Raw genomic sequence first — 22,003 nt, 5'->3', positions numbered from 1 at the left:
TCCGATTATTATATTATTATTTTACCTCTTTTTTGATTTCCGACTTGGTTAACGAAATTCATTTTATCGAATGATACAATTCAAATGATCGGTGGAAATTTATTTTATTTTTAGATTAGGCGAGAAACAACTTAAATAAATGACTGAAGCACGTCAAAAGGGGGTATAGAAAGCGAATGAAAACGAGAATAAAAATACACAAAACAAATGGGGACCACCACGGGTACATAGAATGAATTGAAAAGCTCGGTTTGAGGTACTTACCCGTTGAAGACTGAAGAAAACGAAGAACGAACGATGAATGTTGAAGAACGATCGAGAATCTTCGAGTAATTACTCACGGAAACGTTACGGAAGCGCCTCGGCTTGGATTTTCTTCACGGAAATAATTTTCCTCAGCAATTTCGAGAGAATAAGAAGTGTCAAGAAGGTTGAACCCCTTCTCCCTTCACTCCTCCCCCTATTTATAGCAAAATAGGGGTGGAGCTTGCCACCCAGCTCGCCCAGGCGAGCAAGGTTGCTTCCTCCAGACGCAACAGCCTTCCGGAGGAAGAATCTGGAAGGCCCAAGTGGGTCTGATTGCTATTTGTACCCCCCTTTTACTAAATGCACCCCTTTACCTTTTTTGGTAATTCTTTTTCCGTAACGTTACGAAACTTTACGAATTTCGTAATGATACTTATTTTCCTTTCGCAAGGTTACAAATCTTCACGGATTATGTATTTACTCTTTTTTAGCTTTCGAAGAATTTACGAAAACTCACGGATTGCAAAAAACACCTCCTTTCGATTTTCGTCACATTACGGAATTTTCACGGATCGCGTAAGCCTGCTTCCTTTTGATTTTTTGGCACGTCTCGGGACTTCACATATTGTGCAACAAAGGGTGTCCAGTATCTCGAAGCGGCCAATCAAAGGTTGTATATCATCAAATAATAATCCCCGGACGAAATTAGGGTATGACAAATATTATTATTGATGTAGAGTATGCGTATTTATATTTTTAAACCTTAGTGGTAGTAAAAGAACATTATTCAATATGTATATCTTTAAAGTACCCATGCAGACACACGGGTAAGCTGCAAAATTAAATGTATAATATAATTACATATATTTAGTGGTAACCATATAAAATTTAATAAATGAGAACCAAAACTAATAAGATTGAGATATATAATATATTTTATAAAATAATATTGTTTATTTAGTTTGGATGATATCTATGGTTACTTATGTTTTAAACTTTTATAAACAATAAAATACATATTTTTGTCTAATTTTAAATATAATTAAATTGAATGTCATAAAATTATAATCTTAGGCCATTTAAAACTAATTTTAAATATAATTAAATTGTTATTGTAAAATGTAGTAGACAATATATATGTATAGAAAAAAAGTATATATGAAAACATATCCTTGACAGGGAGAACAAATATTTTTATGTATTTGAATAAGATGATACTACTTGAGTTGTAGCTCTACATGTATTCGTACCAAAAGCTAAAGAAGTAGCTCAAGTCCTTGTTTCTACCTAACAGCAATAGATCCTTCACCATAGAAAAAAATAGAAAAAAAATTACACTTTACCCATGATATTATATATGAGTAAACTTGATATTTAATCGTTATAGAACATGTTCAATCATTTTCTTAGCTAAATACTTACATATAGTTTGAGTAATTAGCAGCAACAAAAGAAAAAAAATACCTAGTAGCTTACTCTTTTTTGTTTTCTTAGAATATGTATGCTTTTCAATTTAAGCATCATCTGATATAGTTGCTAGCATTGCGATGAATGGACATACACCTAATTCCAAATGAGTCTAAATTTTTTAAGGAAAAGGTACTTGGCATTGAGTTTGCGGCCGACAAGTGTATCAGATTGCACAAGTAGTATAAAACGGTAAGAACTGAGTATCGAACTCTCGAGGAACTTATGTTATCTGGCAAGCTATTTCGGTAAATAGGTGTCCGGTATGAAAAGATGATTGTGGTTATGAAAAGGTATGTAAACTATCTATGCAAAAAGAAAGAAAATCACGCAAGAGAAATGTTGTGTAAAAACAAGTAGAAAGCGCGTTGGCCTTCCTAATAGGTTCCTGATGCTAAAACGGATGTTCTCTATCTAACAATGCCTATGTATTCCTATGTTGTCTCCTGGACTACTAGACCCCGATTCCTCATGATAGCCTAGCCTAATCCTGATCAAGCCTCGTCCGCAGATTCCTCTTGTAAGACTAAACTCAACCAGGACCGCATTAAGACACACATACACAACTAACTTCTTGTATCCCGATTCCTCATGATAGTACAACAACTTAGCCCCATACTATCAAGGACTTTAGAATCAGACCAGTTTCCACTACTGAATGACCCTAACAAAGCATGCATCTATGTGACCAAGGTAAAGGCATACTAGAATGAAAAGCAGATAGCATAGAGAACACACAAAACATAATTACATAGATAGAAATATATTTACATCAGGTACCTACAGGGAAGATCCAACATAGGATTTAGTTTTCCATAGTCTGGAAACCTCCTTTACAACACAGAGAAGAACAAGATGAAAGATTGCAAAAATACAAGTGGTGAGGTTGTCTCCTTCACCTCTAGGATCTCACAATCACTCACAAACTCATTTCAAGCTTTGAGAACGGCTTCCGCTTTGAGCTCTCGTCTCTGCAGATCTTCACAAAGCAAAATCTCTTAGAACTCTCTGAAACTTGGACCTTTCTCTCTCTAGAACTTCTTACACATGCAAAAGCTTCAAGCCAAGGCCAGACTCTCGTGCATGCAGAGGCTTCTCAAGAAAAAATGTCAAACTCCCCTAAAAAATCTGATTTCAAGCTTAAATAGGTGGGTTGGTCTGTGCTCACGCGCTTAGCGCAAATCTGAATCACTTAGCGCGCATAAGTGGATTTTGGCTTAGCGTGCTTCTCTCGCTTAGTGGATGAACTAAAGCGGTGCGCTTAATGACTTGGAGCGGTGCACTCAGCGAACCTGACAGCTCATCTTCTTTTAGATTCTTCCTCGCGCTTAACCAATGAGTGTCGCGCTTAGCGAATGCTCGCTAAGCCAGAAGATTGGCTTAGCGAGAAGGTGAAAACAACACTTTTGCCAATATGCCTAATTGACCTGAAATTGAGAGAAATTGATTATTAAACACACAAAACAAAAGTATAAATTATCTATTACCTATATTTAATAGAAAGTACTTATGATATTATAAAACAACTATAAATTGGAGAAGTTTGATACAATATACACAAGTTTTATACACAAAAATTAGTCGTATTCATCAACTAACAACTTCCCTAAATTTACAGTTTTGTTTGTCCTCAAGCAAAAGAGAACAGTTCACTTGTCCTCAAGTGGTAAAACATGCAGTGTTTATGTACAAAGGTGTATGCATCAAAATTAATTGATTGCATGATGAGAAAGATGAAGCAATGTGTACCTATCACTTGTTTTCACAGAATATGCAGCTAGATAAAGAGGAGAACAAAATGTGAACTATACAATTAGATGAAGTTAATCATAAGACAGATATCAAGGAAAGTAGCTCAAACCACAGTCTCACGACTACTGTTTCACTCAAGCACAAGTGTTTAAGCTATTAATTGATAACAACTAACGGGAGGTCCAATCTTTGCATTTTATCCCATGCCATCAAGTCAGAAATGTATAAATAGAATCAGAAGGACTTTCTCAGGCTTTTAGTGAGGTTTGGCTACAAAATTTCATTGGTTTTTCTAGGATTCAAAGGTTTAGATTCTAAGAGAGCACAAGTCCTAGACTTATCCCAATGATCTTTTCTTGTATCATACAAGTAGCCTTCTTACTATTTTTCTTCTCTTAAGTCGCTTTTGACCTTATTGAAACAACACACTTATTCTTTTCTTCTTCCTTTTTTTTTAAACATACAACTTATTTGTTGTGTGTGCTGATGCTTAACCTTTTTCTTTTCATTCTAATTGACTTTCCTCCCCCAAATTTAGAGTAAATTTGCCTTGAACCATATGCTCTCCTAGAATCTAAACAAGGTATCAGGAGATAATCATTTAAGTTTAGGGTTCAATTCATGACAGAAATCGTTCAGCTTATAAAAGGAGCAAAAGATACATTTATCATTCAAGGTGAGCTATTTGGTCAAAAGAGCTTGTGTATACACAAATCATGGCCTTCATCATGTTCTAAGCTATACATATCATTCTAGAATTCACATATTCATGCAAAGATCATTATTCATAGTTAGTCATTCACTCACAGAGTAAGGTCACACTCTCACCGATTTTTGGTTCAAGCTTTTTCTTTCACAATCAGTCTGTCTATTGACTAACAATTCTACTGTAAGTTCACACTCTTGTTCTTTCTTTGTTCAACATGCATATTCGTTCAAATTCATGAAAAGAAACACAGATCTCATCTTAAGCATGCATTCAATTCAAAATGAAAACATACATCCATTTTTCACAGAAAGATAAAAGTGTTTCACTACCATGTCATCAAAAAAATAAGTTAAACTATTCAAAATGCTTTAGGATGAGCAACTACACTACTCATGCACAAAACTAATAAAAAGTAAATAATGTACTAACACCATAATTATTCTAATAGATCAAAAAGCACAAAAAATCAACAGGAATTTAAAAGTCATGTGATTGGTCCTGGGTGTCCTGTGCCTGAACCTCCTTCTCTTCCAACAAATGAAGTACATGAGTAGCTATATGAGAGGCGTTCGGAGACTGGACTGGGGTGATTTGATCCTCAGGCGTGGAAGGGTCTGCTGCCTACTGTGGAGAAGTGGTATCCGCCACAGGTGTCGGAGGCTCTGGAGTGGCTTCAAGAGACTTTTCAGAAGTGGTTGTAGCTTCCTGGGTTACAACTACCCTCCTCTTCCTGATCAAGGGCTCAGGAGTGGAAGACTCTGATGACTCATTCTCCGGCTGATGGGGTACCTAAGTGGCGGGATCTTCGTCTTCCCTGTGAAGAAGAGGTTGAGTCCCTAGCCAGGCTACCCATTCATTAAATTGCTCTACTATCGGGATGGAGTCTGGAGGCGCTACCAGCTATAGGCTTTGCAGTAAAATACTCTGCCCCTGATGTATGCTCCGAAGCATGGCCTCGAAACGTTGAAAATCTACAAGAGGTAGGGTAGAAGGAGTCGTTGTCATACGTGCTGGAGGAGGAACTGCCGATGTAGAAGTTGGATGAGGAGCTGCTGATGTAGAAGGAACCTCAACTGGCCTTGCCCTTGGTCTTCTGGCCCCCCTAATAATAATTGTTGGATCATCCGGGTTCCAACAGTTTTTCCTTATGTGGGCCAAATTAATGATCGGGCTCAAACGTTCAAAGATCAAGCTGTTGGAAGCAACTCTTTTGGACCTTAATTTTGGCCACAATGAATTGCGCTTGGCGACACTGGGTGTCGCTTAGCCAAGGGAAGCCATCGCTCAGCGATCAGTCTGTTGCTTAGCTGAATTTAACTCAAATTGATTTTGGCTAGCTTAGCGGAATTAATCAGCCTCAGATGCCAAGGTTGTGCACTAAGCGCTTGAAACTCGTGGCTTAACGCACGAACAATTATGCGCTTAGCGAGAAGCAGGTGCTTAGCAAAAGGACTAATTTTCAAAAAGATTTTCTAAGTTTTAAACTTAGTCCTTTCCCAAGAAATTGAACCCTTTAATTTTACCATTCAAAGGGAGGTTGATATGCTCCAATGTTTAGATTATACAACAAGTTTCCAATGATCAAATGCATGAAAAACCAAAAATAACACAAATTGAAACTGGGTTGCCTCCCAGGGAGCCCTTCTTTAACGTCATTAGCTTAATGCTTTTACCTCACTGGGCGATCTTACGTTTTGTTTCTCACCTTCAGAACCTCTTGACCTTCTCCCATTACCCACAAGCAAACATTGTGTTCTGGAGCAAGCTTGTCTTCAACAAACAAGTCAAAATCAATTTTCTGGTCTTCAAAACCTAACTCCAACTTCCTCTTCCCCATGTCAACTATGCAGCTTGCAGTCAACATGAACGGCCTCCCCATGATTACAGGGATGTCAGTATCTTTAGAGATATCCATGACCACAAAGTATGTTGGGAAGATAAAATGCTTGACCCAGACCAATACATCTTCAATTACTCCGTAGCGCCTGGTAATGGAGCGGTCAGCTAATTGTAGAGTCATTCGAGTGGGCATAATCTCCCACTCTCCCAATCTTTTGCACATGGAGAGTGGCATCAAATTAATGCTGGCTCCCAGATCAATCAGAGCCTTTCCCACATTGACTTCTCCTATTGAACAAGGAATAGTTACACTCCCAGGATCTTTATGCTTAGGTGGAAGAATCTTTTGGATCACAGCACTACAATTTCCTTCCACTATGATGTTTTCCTGATGAATGTACTTGTGCCTCCTTGTCAACATATCTTTCAAAAATTTGGAGTAGAGTGGCATCTACTGTAGAGCTTCACCAAAGGGCATGGTTATTTCTAGTTTTCTGAAAATATCCAAAAATCTTGCCAAATGATGATCTTTTTCTTTCTTGGAAGGTACCACAGGATATGGTACTTTCACACCTTTTTCCAGAGCCTTTCCACTTCTACTCTTCTCTGAAATCTTATTTTTTTCTTCTTTTTCATTTTTCTCATTTTCTATTTCTTTTTCTCCTTCTTTTTCTTTTTCTTGGTTCTCCATCTCTTTATTCTGGACCATTATTTTCTTCCCTTTTTCCTGATTCTCTTTACCCTTCACATCATTTTCCTTAACCTCAGCACCTGTCTTTTCACCCATTTGCTCCTTGTACACCACACTCTCTTCATCCTCAGCTTCCACAAACTTTTTACTCCTAGTCATCACAGCCTTGCATTCCTCCTTAGGATTATTTTTCGTATTTGCTCCAAAACTGTTGGATGACTTGTCAGCTATCTGCATGGCCAGTTGTCCCACCTGGACCTCAAGGCTCTTTAGTGCTGACTCAATACTCTTATGATTTGACATCGTTACCTGCATAAACTGAGTGAAGGTCTCTTCAAACTTAGTCGTCCTCTGAAAGATGTTAGGCCCTTGTTGAATTGGCCTGTTTGAGGATCCACCCTGGTCTTTATTGAACTGGTTGCCAGGGTGTGTCCTCCACTGTCCTTGCTGATTATAAGGACCTTGCTGGAAGCCTAAAAATCCTCCATGAGTTTATCCTTGCCTCTGCTGATTCCCCATGAAATGAATTTATTGAGTGTTTTCTTCAGTGGGGATGCATTGGCCTGCCTCATGAGCTTCACCATAAATGGTACAACCTGTGACCTGCAAAATAGAAGAATGTGTAGGTTATCCAATCGACAGTTTAGTTGGCAGCTTACCAAGTGTTTCCGTTAGGATCTCAAGTTGCTTAGATAACAACTTATTCTATGCCAACAAAGCATCATGTGATGTTAGCTCCAACAGGCTCTTCTTTGTGGGTTGATGGGTCATGTCCCTCAGAATGGCATGATCATTGGTTGACATGTTCTCTATGAGCTCAGTTGCTTCTTCTAGGGTTTTCAGCTTTATTTTTCCCCCAACAGAAGCATCTAGTAATTGCTTGGTTTGTGGTCCCAGCCCATCTATGAACATATTCAGTTGGATTGGCTCGGAGAATCCACGGGTGGGAGTTCTTCTCAGTAAGTCTCTGAATCTCTCCAACGCCTCACTCAAGGATTCATCAGGGAATTGATGAAATGAAGATATTGTTGCCTTCCCTTCAGCAGTCTTAGATTCTGGGAAATACTTTTTTAGGAACTTTTCCACAACTTCTTCCCAGGTTTTAAGACTGGTACCTTTGAATGAGTGGAGCCACCTCTTGGCCTCTCCTGCCAGTGAGAATGAGAAAAGGCCGAGTCTGATAACTTCATCTAGTACACCGGAAATCTTAACAGTGTTGCAAATCTCAATAAATGTTGCCAAGTGTGCATAAGGATCTTCATTAGGTAATCCTTGAAATAAATTCCCTTGTATCAAATGGATCAAAGAATGTGAGTAAGTGATGTTGTGCGCTTGCACTTCAGGACGTGCAATGCTAGTGAAAAATTATGGTACCGAGCTACTTGAATAGTCCTCAAGGGTAGTCCTCTGGTCGTGCTCATCTGCCATGGTAGCAGTTTTAGACAATTGAATAGTGGATTCCCTTGATGATGGTGAATCAGGTGATGATGAATCAGAAAAATGGGTCTCTTCCTCAAGAATGGATGCAACTGTTCTGTCTTGCAACAATTTCCTTCTCCTCTCAACCCTGTTCCTTCTCAGTGTAGCTTCAATTTCTAAGTCCAAAGGAACTAAAGTGCCTGTGGGAGATCTATGCATAAACAGTACTAACAGAACAACGGTTATCCAGTTCAATAAAAGAAGACAAATATAAATTAAAGAACAAATATACGCATAAACAATCAAAAAATAACAAATAAAGAATAGACACTTAAGAATGAGCTAACTTCCCAAATAAAAAGAAGTTCCCTAGCAACGGTGCCAAAAACTTGTTCGCGGCCGGCAAGTGTACCAAATCGCACAAGTAGTATAAAACAGTAAGAACCAAGTATCGAACTCTTGGGAAACTTGTGTTATCTGGCAAGCTATTTCGGTAAATAGGTGTCTGGTATGAAAAGATGATTGCGGTTATGAACAGGTATGTAAACTATCTATGCAAAAAGAAAGAAAATCACACAAGAGAAATGTGTAGAAGCAAAGCTTCATGATGGATCAAGATTGATTCAAAAGATGTTTTGATGATAACAAAGATGATGACAAAGGTGATGACAAAAAGCTCAAAGGTCAATCAAAGAATGAGTTCAAGATGTTCAAGATAGAATCAAGAACACTTCAAGATTCAAGAGGAAAGTTGAATTCAAGAATCATAGTCAAGATTCAAGGATCAAGCTTCAAGAATCAAGACTCAAGATTCAAGAATCAAGAGAAGACTTAATCAAGATAAGTATGAAAAGGTTTTTTCAAAAACTGAGTAGCACATGAATTTTTCTCAAAACATGTTTACCAAAGAGTTTTTACTCTCTGGTAATCGATTACCAGATTGTTGTAATCGATTACCAGTAGCAAAATGAATTTGAAAAAGTTTTCAAATGAATTCACAACGTTCCAATTGATTTCAAAAAAGTTGTAATCGATTACAATGTTTTGGTAATCGATTATCAGTGCCTTTGAACGTTGAAATTCAAATTCAAATGTGAAGAGTCACATCCTTTCACATAAAAGCTTTGTGTAATCGATTACACTGATTTGGTAATCGATTACCAATGATTGTTTCTAAATAAATCAAAAGATGTAACTCTTCAAATGGTTTTTGACTTTTTCAAATTGGTTTTAAGTTTTTCTAAAAGTTATAACTCTTCTAAATGGTCCTCTTGACCAGACATGAAGAGTCTATAAAAGCAAGGTTTTGTTTTGCATTTTAAATTAATCTTTCTAACAATCCAATCAATTCATTACAATCCTTTACAAGCCTTGAATCTCTTTGAATTTCTTCGTCTTTGTGCCAAAAGCTTTCCAAAGTTTTCTGGTTTTCTAAACCTTGAAAACTTGTGCTATTCATTCTTTTCATCTCTTCTCCCTTTGCCAAAAAGAATTCGCCAAGAACTAACCGCTTGAATTCTTTTTGTGTCTCTCTTCTCCCTTTTCCAAAAGAACGAAAGACTAACCGTCTGAATTCTTTTGTGTCTCCCTTCTCCCTTGTCAAAGAATCCAAAACGACACAGTCTGAGAATTCTTTTGATTCTTCCCTTTCCCATATACAAATGATTTCAAAGGACTAACCGCCTGAGAATTCTTTTGTATCCCCATTCACAAAGTTTCAAAGGTTTAACCGCCTGAGAACTTTGTCTTAACACATTGGAGGGTACATCCTTTGTGGTACAAGTAGAGGGTACATCTACTTGGGTTGTTGACTGAGAACAAGAGAGGGTACATCTCTTATGGATCAGTTCTAGTGGAGGGTACATCCACTAGGTTCAAAGAGAACAAGGGAGGGTACATCCCTTGTGGATCTTTGCTTGTAAAAGGATTTTTACAAGGTTGAAAGAAATCTCAAGGCCCGCAGGTCGCTTGGGGACTGGATGTAGGCACGGGTTGTTGCTGAACCAATATAAAAACTCTTGTGTGTTTGTCTCCTTCTTCCCTACTCTTTTACTTTCCGCTTGGCATTTTAATTTCCGCTTTTACTTTTGGTTAAGTTTCTTTTCTACTCCTTATTCTCTTAACAACATAGTAAAAGCCTTAGAAGAGTAAATTTTTTAATTAGTAAAGGTTTAGGAATAATTAATTCAACCCCCCCCCCTTCTTAATTATTCTGAGGCCACTCGATCCAACAAAATGTTGTGTAAAAGCAAGTAGAGAGCGTGTTGGTCTTCCTAATAGGTTCCTGATGCTAAAACGGATGTTCTCTATCTAACTATGCCCATGTATTCCTATGTTGTCTCTTGGACTGCTAGACCCCGATTCCTCATGATAGCCTAGCCTAATCTTGATCAAGCCTCGTCCGCAGATTCCTCTAGTAAGACTAAACTCAACCAGGACCGCATTAAGCCACACATACACAACTAAGTTCTTGTACCCCGATTCCTCATGATAGTACAACAACTTAGCCCCATACTATCAAGGACTTTAGAATCAGACCAATTTCCACTACTGAATGACCCTAACAAAGCATACATCTACGTGACCAAGGTAAAGGCATACTGGAATGAAAAGCAGATAGCACAGAGAACACACAAAACATCATTAGATAGATAGAAATATATTTACATCAGGTACCTACAGGGAAGATCCAACAGAGGATTTAGCTTTCCATAGTCTGGAAACCTCCTTTACAACACAGAGAAGAACAAGATGAAAGATTGCAAAAATATAAGTGGTGAGGATGTCTCCTTCACCTCTAGGATCTCACAATCACTCACAAACTTATCTCAAGCTCTCAGAACGGCTTCCGCTTTGAGCACTCGTCTCTGCAGATCTTCACATAGCAAAATCTCTCAAAACTCTCTGGAACTTGGACCTTTCTCTCTCTAGAACTTCCTACACATGCAAAAGCTTCAAGCCAAGGCCAGACTCTCGTGCATGTAGAGGCTTCTCAAGAAAAAATTCCAAACTCCCCCAAAAAATCTGATTTCAAGCTTAAATAGGTGGGTTGGTCCATGCTTGCGCGCTTAGCGCAAATCTGAATCGCTTAGCGTGCATAAGTGGATTTTGGCTTAGCGCGCTTCTCTCGCTTAGCGGATGAGCTAAAGCGATGCGCTTGATGACCTGGAGCGGTGTGCTCAGCGAACCTGACAACTCATCTTCTTCTGGATTCATCCTAGCGCTTAGCCACTGAGTGTCGCGCTTAGCGAATGCTCACTAAGCCAGAAGATTGGCTTAGCGAGAAGGTGAAAACAACAGTTTTGCCAATTTGCCTAATTAACCTGAAATTGAGAGAAATTGATTGTTAAACACACAAAACAAAAGTATAAATTATCTATTACATATATTTAACAGAAAGTACTTATAATATTATAAAACAACTATAAATTGGAGAAGTTTGATACAATATACACAAGTTTTATATACAAAAGTTAGACGTATTCATCGACTAACACATTGTCGAATGATGGTCTAATGCATAGTCAAATTCATGCACAGATCTCGAAACATCCTGTGTAGAAACATTTAACATTTAAAATACTAATGTTAAAGAATGGAACTTTTGCATTTTGACCAAAGAGATGCATGTTGAATTTACCTTACCAAAGATAACCAAAATGGGCCAATGTTAGGCCTAATAGGAACTCTGGTTTTATGTATTACAAATAAAGTTTATTATAGGGAATACTTATATACATAGTCCTAGAAACATATTATGTTAGAGGAAATTTGTTAGTCAATGTAATGATCACCAAATACAAATGGAAATTACAATCAAAATAAGAAATGAGTTTGTGGGTGATCCTTAGTTATGAGGCTCTAGAGTCACGAAGACACATAAAATGCATTAGTAATCATCTCCAAGTAAATGAACTACCATTTTCCACTAATAGAAAGACGCATTGCTACATACTTTTCAAGTAGCGGGGGATAAGGGTAGTGTGGCAATCATTGGCGACGAAAATTACATCTTCCAAGACATGATGCCTGAAAGATCTGATACTACCTTTGAAAAACTTCATTTATGACCTTAGTCCATACCATATGGTCTAGAGAAATACTGGAATTAAGACTCATAACCCTTAGGGCTTCCAAAGCAGCCTGAAGATTAATTCAAAGAGAAAAAAAAATAAGGAAATGGAATAGTAGATATTAGATGGATATGAACAATTATAAAGAGTACACATTACAATATTCATCATATAACTCAAATGCAAGTAGCATTCTTGTACTCAGAATTGCCTATTACTACTAATAAATATGTTGCAAAGAGAGTATTTCCAGTGACAAACTACATGTATTTCTTATATTAATTAAAATGTGTTATATCGCCATGGAAATGATATTATGTCTAATAATTTATGCAGCTAACACAACTGTTAAATCCCATGCCCTCTCTCCCAAGTTGAAACATATATGTCAGGCAAAATAGTTGTTTTCTTTATTCTTTTCTGGTTAGAAAGAAATAGTTTTCTACCAAATGTATTATAAAAACTACAATATTTGTGAACAAAAGGATACCAATATAGAATCTGGCAAAAGTTGGTTGTTTTCATAAACATTTGTTATAGTTGGTCCATAAAGTTTTTGTCCAATTTTCCCCCATACCTTGAAGTTCAGTCACACTAATCAGTATCTGAAAGCAAAACAATGAGTATATAGTAGGAAAAAATAAGGAATATTCCAACCTTTTCAAGAAACCAAAGGTGATCCACAAAGACACGATCAACTCCAACCTCTTGGTAATCATTTTTGTTTTATCTCCTACTTTCACCTGTAATAGTAAGCAGCAGAACACAATGCATTTAACTATAGAACAACAAATTAGGCAAAAACCTCTTCTACCAAGATAAAATTGAAAACATGACTTCATCATACAAGAATAGTCCAAGACCATGATGACATTAGAAATTCATGTAATAGCTCAATCGTCACTGGTCTTAAATCTTGAAGATTTGGGTGTGGTGATGACGTTGGAGGTTTGGTCCTCCACCAGACCTGCTATCCCCTCCCCTACCCAGGTATGAAGAAATAAAGAATGGCAGTTGAAATCATATATCAGTTACTACTTAAAGAGCCTATCATTCAGCCATATACGTAATGATGGTGAAGCTTTACATCATTTGTCAATTAGTAAGAGTTAGCAATTATATTTGATATTCATTAACCATTATGAAGCATATATTGTAAACCTAACGATTTGGTCAAAGGTAGCACACATGTTAGGACTCTGAGTAAGGGGGAATTACTACAATTAGGATATTGATTAGTTAGTTAAGGGATTAGTTAGTTAGTTACAAGGGTTTATTAGATATAAATAGGAGAAGAAGGATAGGAAAAAGGAGAAATCCTTTATAAAGGGGAAACCCTTAGAGGATAATTTTCTCTCCTATTTTTTTTTCTTCTCATCCTATTTAAATAAAATTCTTTATTTTCTTTGCCATTTCAATTCTTGGTTCCTGACAACACATCTAAAAAGTGCATGTGGCATGCATTCACCCAAGATATTTTTATAAGAAATGGAATAGAACTTAAAAAAAAAACAACAAGCTCTATAATCATTGACCATAGACCTGAACTTAACTTCTACCTCAAATTGTCCAGAACAAACTAGAACCTAAAATAAAAGTTAGACAAATGAAAGCATCATGAATAATAAGTCTGTGAGCGTAGGGAACAGATAAGTGAAAGTAGGAAAGAAGTTAATTTTCACTTTATGAACATGAAAGAAGTTAATTTTACTTTATTACTGCCAGAAGGACCAAACCCCTGATGTATGCCCTTATTGATTGTCATAGCTAAAACGGTCCCAACCTGCAAATACCAAAAGAAATTGCAAGAGAACTCCTTCAAATTTCAAATGAAAATTGTGAGAATAATGTCTGGCAACTAAAAAGGTGGAATTTATGTGCCCATAAGGAGCCTGTAATGGTCCATTCCAACAAACATATGATTTCTCAAAATTTCCCTTGTTTAGGCCAGGTGGCAAAAATTTGGATCACGTTAGTATTGTAAATTCCAAGGTCTTAAAATCAAATCACATGCAACAATATAGCGAAAAAAAGATGAAAACATGATTTCTCTTCTTATATCAATTGGCAAAGCCTCATCCATAGAAACCAAGTGTTAAAAAAGAACCTCACTCAATCATGATTTTCATAACCATTTCAGAGGCATTAAAAGTTAGCAAGCAAATAAATAAATTTCCTCACATGCAACTGGACATCAACCTCATTATATGACTCTCAAAAACTTAGAATATAGTTTCTAATTGATATGTGATACACGATGTGGAACTAATATGATTTTTTTGCAATTAAAAAAGCTCATTCAACATGATTTTCATAACCGTTTCAGACACATTAAAAAAATTAGCAAACACAAAAATAAATTCCCTTATATGCAGCTAGATATCAACCTCATTACTTCACTCTCACCAACTCACAATATAGTCACTAATTATATTTATCAATCTATGGTTAAGAATAACCATTTACGATCAATTGTAAGGAAAAATATCATCCATCATTCTTTTCTCATTGTTGTGTTTTTTTTTTCTCTCTCTCTCTCTCTAATAATACAAACAAACACCATATTTTAAAGAACTAACATCATGAATTAAATCTAAAGAACTAACACTATGAACTATAAATTAAACCAACACACCATCTAAAATCTAAAGCTATCCAAAAAATTATTGTATTCAGATTGAATTCATCCTACTTACAATGCCTCTAGAACCCTTGTATCAATTCATCTAACACGGATAAAAAAATAAACAAAGCATAAAAATATAATCAACTTACCATGTAGATTGTGAGCAAAGATGACCCAAAAGCTTCATTGTTTTGCCTCAGTCAAACCCTAACATCCAAAAAAAAATCATCAACACATGAGAACTCACTTAGAGTGCAACCTAGCTCTTGATGACCCCAGAAAATTAAAACATAAAAAAAATTCAAATATGTAACAACACATTTGTTTTTTATATATATCTAGACAGGTGTCAATAAAGCAAAGTTGGTACTAATTTTTTAAATTCCCATTTTGCCAACTAAGGGAGGACAGGTGTCCAAATATGGAATAAGGACAAATATATAATTTCTAGGGCCTAAATATGTTTTAAAGTATATTAGCAAACATTATTAAACATTAACATGCACATGTAAAAGAAGAAAATGTATAACAAAACAAATTTCTGGTAACAACTTACTTTCCATGAATAAGGCCCGATAAGTAAAAAAGTTTAAGCAATAAATTATTTTGTTGAATTATTAAAGATGAAGTAGGAAAATTATGTTGTAATAAATATATTAGCTAACAATACATGCAATTAAATAAAACATCACATAATAGGTATGGGGCAAGTAATTAGATACTCATTCCTATTCTCATTTAAAGAATAAGGTAATACTTATAGTTTGTCGTCTATGATAATCTTGAACATGATTATTTTCCGTGAATGATAATTGTGATCTTTACCTTAACTAAAAATATGTGGTTAAGAAATATAGTTATAAGGTAATTTCATAGCTTTTCTTTTTCTGTGGATCCTTTAGATCACTCACAAATTTCACTATGAATTTCATTGTTAAGAGAACCATCAAGAAACCTCTCTCCCTTTTACACATCCCTAACCATAGCCTCTGAAATTGCTTTCTGTGCATAAGATTAAGTAGCCTATGATATGAATACACACATACAAAGAAAGAGATAGAAACAAATACCTTTTTTTAGAGTTAACTACAATATCTATACAAATGAATGCATAATAACAAATAATTATAAAAAACATGTAAAAGCAATAGAATACTGATATTGAAATAACCAATACTTCTTACTTTTTTACAAACTCAATAAAAAAATATATACCTTTTTTTGAGTGAATGACAGAACACATCCATATACTTTCACAATTTTGAAATACGTAAGAGACATCTATACGAACCCAAATTGAATCAAATTGAAAAAGAAAATAAATAAAGTGATGATAACAAAAAGGAGAAAGTGAGAAGCAAAGAAATTAACTAATATGTTCAAACATAAAAGAAACTTTAACGTGACACCTTCACCGTGGAATGTGCTACAGCAAAACTTGTAGGGATACCAAACAGTCAATTTCATAATAGTTAACTTGATTTTTGAGACCAAAACAAGAAACTTCAAACCCTTACTACTTGAAATATAGTAATTACAAAACATACAAAAAATAATTAGATTTCTAATTAAGGAAAACCAAATTATCCATTCAAAAAATGTAACATCACCAAACAAAACACAAATTATATATATGTTTCTTTTATGATATTGTAGTATAGCAATCCAACTCCCTATTTTCATATGAAAAAAAATCATAAAAATAAGAACACTAAGTCCCTAGGAGTACTCCAATTTTGACAAATTCCAGTTATAGTTGAGAAGTTGAGAATCGTATAAAAAAAGGTCATAAACCACAGTTTTCCAATTATAGTTAATTTGAAGATACTCCTTATTAGTCAAAAACTATATCATCTATGCCAATTATGTTTTATAATAGTTTGAGCCATTGAAGTTTCACACACTAAATATATGAATGTCAAGCCCAGTTGTAACGACCTGATATTTCAAAATCAGAATTTCTTTTCTCTGTTTGTGGGCAAGTATTCTTACAGCAACTCAATTGTATGTCAAAAGAAATTATACGAGAATTAACATGACATTCAATGCATGATAACAATTACATCTCTATTAAGCCTAATCTTAAAACTCATGAATATCCTAAAGCTATATTTATGTCCCTAAGATCCTAGAAATCAGTTAAAAACATGATTCAAATTGAGTTTGAAATACAATGCATGTCAACATCCAAAAAATTTTGACTACCAACGAAAATAAACCAATATTTCCTTATGCAATCAATTATTTCCCTTGCAATTTAATCTGTTAGAGAACAAAGAGGAAAAATATGTAGTGAGCTCCACTTGTTCCTATACACAATGAATGTATTTTCCTCAGAGAATGCGAGATTAAAAAATCTCAACATTGTGCTACTAAAAAAGAATTTAAAATGTTATGTGTTATAAGAAGCCCCGTTTTCCTCTATAATTTTGGTCACTGCCTTCAATTAAAGTAGCTAGCTAGGGATTATGGTATTCTCTATGGTTAAAGCATTGTATACGATCAATTAGGCCATAAACACCTAGAATTCACTCACTATTACTTAACTTGACACCCCTAACATACTAAAATTTAAAATTATGCAAGGGTAGTTAAGTACATTGATTTGCAAGGAATTTAATAAATCTTGGTAGACCGATACCAGTTTCCTTGAATCACTGACATTGTATGCTGACATATATATTGTCTCAAATGTGCTAACCATGTCAATCAATTAGTCTAACATAAGTTTTATGCAATGAATATTTAATGGATCTCCAAGATTTTTAGCAGCAAAATTAAAAATTAGTTACCTTACTCAATAGTATATGGTTATATGGTAGAATTTTGGTCTTCCAAAGGGCCTTACTTTCAAATTCTCCAAAAGACTAAAGTTGTCCTATAAAAAATTAAGAAGTCAAATTGAAGAATTAACACTTCATTAAAATGGTCTAATAATATTGCACAAATAAAATATTTCTAATTCTAAACTCTTAATCAAAGATTCACTCAAAAAAATAGTGTATCAAATTAAACTTGTCACTCAAAATTAATAGTTTAAGACTTTTTCTTACAGAAACTTAAGTAAGACTTGATTGGGAAATTTTATCCATTTTATGTTAGGAAAAAAATCTTACCACTGTTACCGATTATGCCAAGAAAAAACAAACAGAGGGCAATGAGAAAAAGGGAAATTTAGAAGAGCATTATAGTGAATGAATTTAGAAATTAATTAAGTTATTAGCATTAGTGCCTTAAAATCATATAATGACTGCATACTGTTGGATCAAGTGGCCTCGGAATAATTAAGAAGGGGGGTTGAATTAATTATTAATGTGTCTTGACTAATTAAAAAATTATCCTTCTTAACATTACTAGAATCAATTAGGCTTATACTACTAAGTTAAGAAAGTAAAGAACAATAACTTAAGCAAAAGTAAAGCGGCAATTAAAAGTACACAGCGAAAATTAAAGAGTGTAGGGAAGAAGAAGACAAACACAAGATTTATACTAGTTCGGCCACAACTCATGCCTACATCCAGTCCCCAAGCAACCATTGATTGAGATTTCTTTCAACCTTGTAAAATCCTTTACAAGCCAAAGATCCACAAGGGATGTACCCTCCCTTGTTCTCTTTGAACAACCAAGTGGATGTACCCTCCACTTGAATTGATCCACAAGAGATGTACCCTCTCTTGTTCTCGGTATAACAACCCAAGTAGATGTACCCTCTACTTGTACCACAAAGGATGTACACTCTAATGTGTTAAGACAAAGAATTCTCAGGCGGTTAGTCCTTTGAATCTTTGTAAGGGGAAACAAAAAATATCTCAAGCGGTTAGTCCTTTGAAATCTTTTGCTTAAGGGGAAGGGAAGAATCAAAAGAATTCTCAGGCGGTTAGTCCTTTGAAATCTTTTGGAAAGAGAGAAGGGAGACACAAAAGAATTCAGGCGGTTAGTCCTTCTATTCTTTTGGCATAGGGAGAAGTGAATGAAAAAGAAGAGTAGCACAAGTTTTTGAACAATGAACTTTTCTTGGAAGAGAAAGTATTGAACAAAAACTCTTAGAAAGAAGTTGAGAAATGAATCAGAAATTTCTATGTAAACTTGTTATGTAAAAAGGTTGTTATTGAAATTCATGCCATGGTCACATATTTATAGTCATTTGATGACTCAAGTTAAAGTTTGTAACTCTTGGCAATTTGTTTAAAACAAATCACTTTAAAAGATTGTGACTCTTTTGAAAACTAGTCACTTAAAGGTTGTGACTTTTGAAAAATTCTTCAGAAACAAGTCACTTTAAGAATTGTGACTTTTGGTAATTTATTTTTCGAAATCAGTCACTGGTAATTGATTACCATTAAGGTGTAATTGATTGCACATCAACGAATGTGACTCTTCATGTTTAAATTTGAAAATCAAAACGTTTAGAAACACTGGTAATCAATTACAAGTATTGTGTAATTGATTACACAAGTTAAAAAAATTTTGAAAATGTTTTATCACTAGTTGTGACTCTTGAAATTTGAATTCTAACGTTTTAAAACATTGCTCCATAAGATCTTCCAAAAGTGGCTTAGGAACTTAGAATCCCTATCCGATACAATGCTTCTAGTTAAGCCATGTAGGCGTACGACTTCCCTAAAAAATAAATCTGCAACCACACAAGCATCATCTGCTTTATGGTAGGGTATAAAGTGATCCATCTTTGAGAACCTATCAACCAAGCACAAAAATAGAATCCCTCCCCTTCTTGGATCTTTTGAGACCAAGCACAAAATCCATAGAAATGTTGATCTAAAGAAATTTAGGAATGAGTAATGGAGTATATAATCCATGATGCATGACCTTTGATTTATCCTTTTTACACACTAAACACTTATCAAAGAATTTATGCACATCATGTTTCATATGTGGCCAAAATAAATGTTCAGGCAAAATGTCCAATGTTTTAGCAACTCCAAAATGTCCCATCAAACCACCCTCATGAGCTTCTCTAATAAACAACTCATGCATGTAACTCTTAGGCACACAAAATCTCTTCTCTTTGAATAGGTAACCATCATGCCTAAAGTATCCATTATGAGCAACCTTTTTACATAATTTATACAAATTAGAGAAGTCAACATCACAAGCATACAACTCTTTTATATGATCAAACACAAGCATCTTAGTTTCAAGCATAGAGAGTAAAGAATACCTCCTAGAAAGGGCGTCGGCCATAACATTAGCCTTGCCTTGCTTATGTTTGATCACATAAGGGAGTTGCTCTAAATACTTTACCCATTTGGCATATTGCTTAATGAGTTTGTCGTGGCCCTTTAAATGCTTAAGGGAGTCATGATCACTATGTATCAGAAATTCCTTAGGTAAAAGATAATGTTGCCAAGTTTGCAATGCTCTAATAAGTGCATACATTTCTTTGTCATGTGTAGAGTAGTTTAGATTGACACCTTTTAATTTTTCACTAAAGTAAGTAATGAGATGCCCCTCTTGTAACAAAACAACCTCTATTCTGACATTAGATGCATCACATTCAATCTCAAATGATTTGGCAAAATTGGGTAAAGCAAGAATAAGTGCATTTGCCAATTTTTCTTTCAAGATATTAAAAGTTTCTTCTTGTTCAGTTCCCCACTTGAACCCCACATTTTTCTTTACAATTTCATTCAAATGAGAAGCTAGTGTGCTAAAATCTTTAACAAATTGCCTATAGAAACTAGCCAGCCAATGAAAATTCCTCACCTCACTCATGTTTTTAGGTGTATACCAATCTCTAATAGCTTTTACTTTTTCCTCATCAACTTGCACACCTTCAAAACTCATAATAAACCATAGGAACACTACTTGATTAGTGAAAAATGTGCATTTGTCCCTATTGGCAAACAAACTTGCCTTCCTAAGCACTTCCAAAACACTTTTAAGATGTTCTAGATGGTCATCAAGTGTCATGCTATATATCAAAATGTCATCAAAGTAGACAACCACAAAGTTTCCAATAAAGCTTCTTAAAACATGATTCATAAGTCTCATGAAAGTGCTAGGTGCATTGGTTGGCCCAAAAGGCATCGCCATCCACTCATATAATCCAAACTTAATTTTAAAAGCAATTTTCCACTTATCACCTTCTCTCATTCTAATTTGATGGTAACCACTTTTCAAATCAATTTTGGAGAAATAACTAGAACAATGCAACTCATCTAACAAGTCATCAAGTCTAAGGATAGGATGTCTATACCTTACAATGATGTTGTTGATGGCTCTACAATATGTGCACATTCTCCAAAATTCCATCCATCGTTGGCACCAAGATGACGGGCATAGCACATGGGCTCAAGCTTTCTCTCACCCATCCTTTTTCCATCAAGGTCTCCACTTGCCTTTGGATCTCTTTTGTCTCTTTCAAATTGCTTCTATATGCTGACTTATTTGGTAAGGAAGCTCCTGGAATGAGATCAATTTGGTGTTCTATCCCTCTCAAAGGAGGTAACCCACGAGGGGTGTCTTTGGGGAAGACATCCCCAAACTCCTTCAATAGTTCTTCCATGCCTAGAGGTAAAGAACTAGCAATAAAAGACAAACAATAATCATGAGGCATTAGTAAATACATAGGTTGTCTAGCTAAGATCACTCTCTTCACCTCTTTTTCTCTCATAAACAAGCTTTGTATTTTTCTCTCTTCTTGATTTTAATTTTTTTTTACAATTTCACTATTTTCTTTATCTCCATTCTTTTCTTTTTTTTCTCTCCTTTCATGTTTCTTTCTCTTTTCATCAATTTTGGTTTTTCTCTTCTTTTCTCTCTTGTTCTCTTTTCACTCTCATTTTTATTTGATCCTCACAAACCTCACTTAGAGACAAAGGTGTGATGGTAACCTATTGCCATTTCTGTACAAATGAAAAAAATTTCTTGTGACACCATTATGGACAACATCCCTATCATACTCCCAAGGCCTTCCAAGTAAAATATGACTAGCCTCCATAGGGACAACATCAAACAATATCTCATCAACATATTTTCCAATGGAGAAGCATATCAAAACTTGTTTATCTACAACTAGCTTCCCATTCCTACTCAACCATTGTAGTTTGTATGGCCTAGGGTGAGGGGAAGTTTTCAAAGCAAGCTTTCCAATCAATCTTTGACTAGCTACATTAGCGTAATCAAATAACATATTTTCCCCATGACCATGCACCTAGTAT

The 22,003-nt window shown here is 35.3% G+C and overlaps 1 protein-coding gene across 1 annotated transcript; it reads right to left on the bottom strand.

Annotated features, from left to right (window-relative positions):
- Positions 1-5,030: 5,030 nt before the first annotated feature.
- LOC114391574 lies at positions 5,031-6,863 on the bottom strand. Its single transcript, XM_028352568.1, has 3 exons — positions 6,755-6,863; positions 5,956-6,301; positions 5,031-5,145 (listed from the first exon to the last, which is right to left on the bottom strand). The coding sequence occupies exons 1-3, from the start codon at positions 6,861-6,863 to the stop codon at positions 5,031-5,033; spliced, it is 570 nt and encodes a 189-aa protein (XP_028208369.1).
- Positions 6,864-22,003: the final 15,140 nt, after the last annotated feature.

Source organism: Glycine soja, chromosome 17 (assembly GCF_004193775.1).
Source record: "Glycine soja cultivar W05 chromosome 17, ASM419377v2, whole genome shotgun sequence".
Classification (NCBI taxonomy): domain Eukaryota; kingdom Viridiplantae; phylum Streptophyta; class Magnoliopsida; order Fabales; family Fabaceae; genus Glycine; species Glycine soja.
This window is presented reverse-complemented; position numbering and strand designations above follow the sequence as displayed.

Bases quoted from the DNA above. Each gene is read 5' to 3' on its own strand.
- LOC114391574 (XM_028352568.1), bottom strand. From the start codon at position 6,863: ATGACTAGGAGTAAAAAGTTTGTGGAAGCTGAGGATGAAGAGAGTGTG. The intron at 6,302-6,754 runs GTAAAGAGAATC...CTTGTTCAATAG, and splicing joins TAAGGAAAATGATGTGAAGG to GAGAAGTCAATGTGGGAAAG. The intron at 5,146-5,955 runs GTTTGTTGAAGA...TACCTCTTGTAG, and splicing joins CAGAAAATTGATTTTGACTT to ATTTTCAACGTTTCGAGGCC.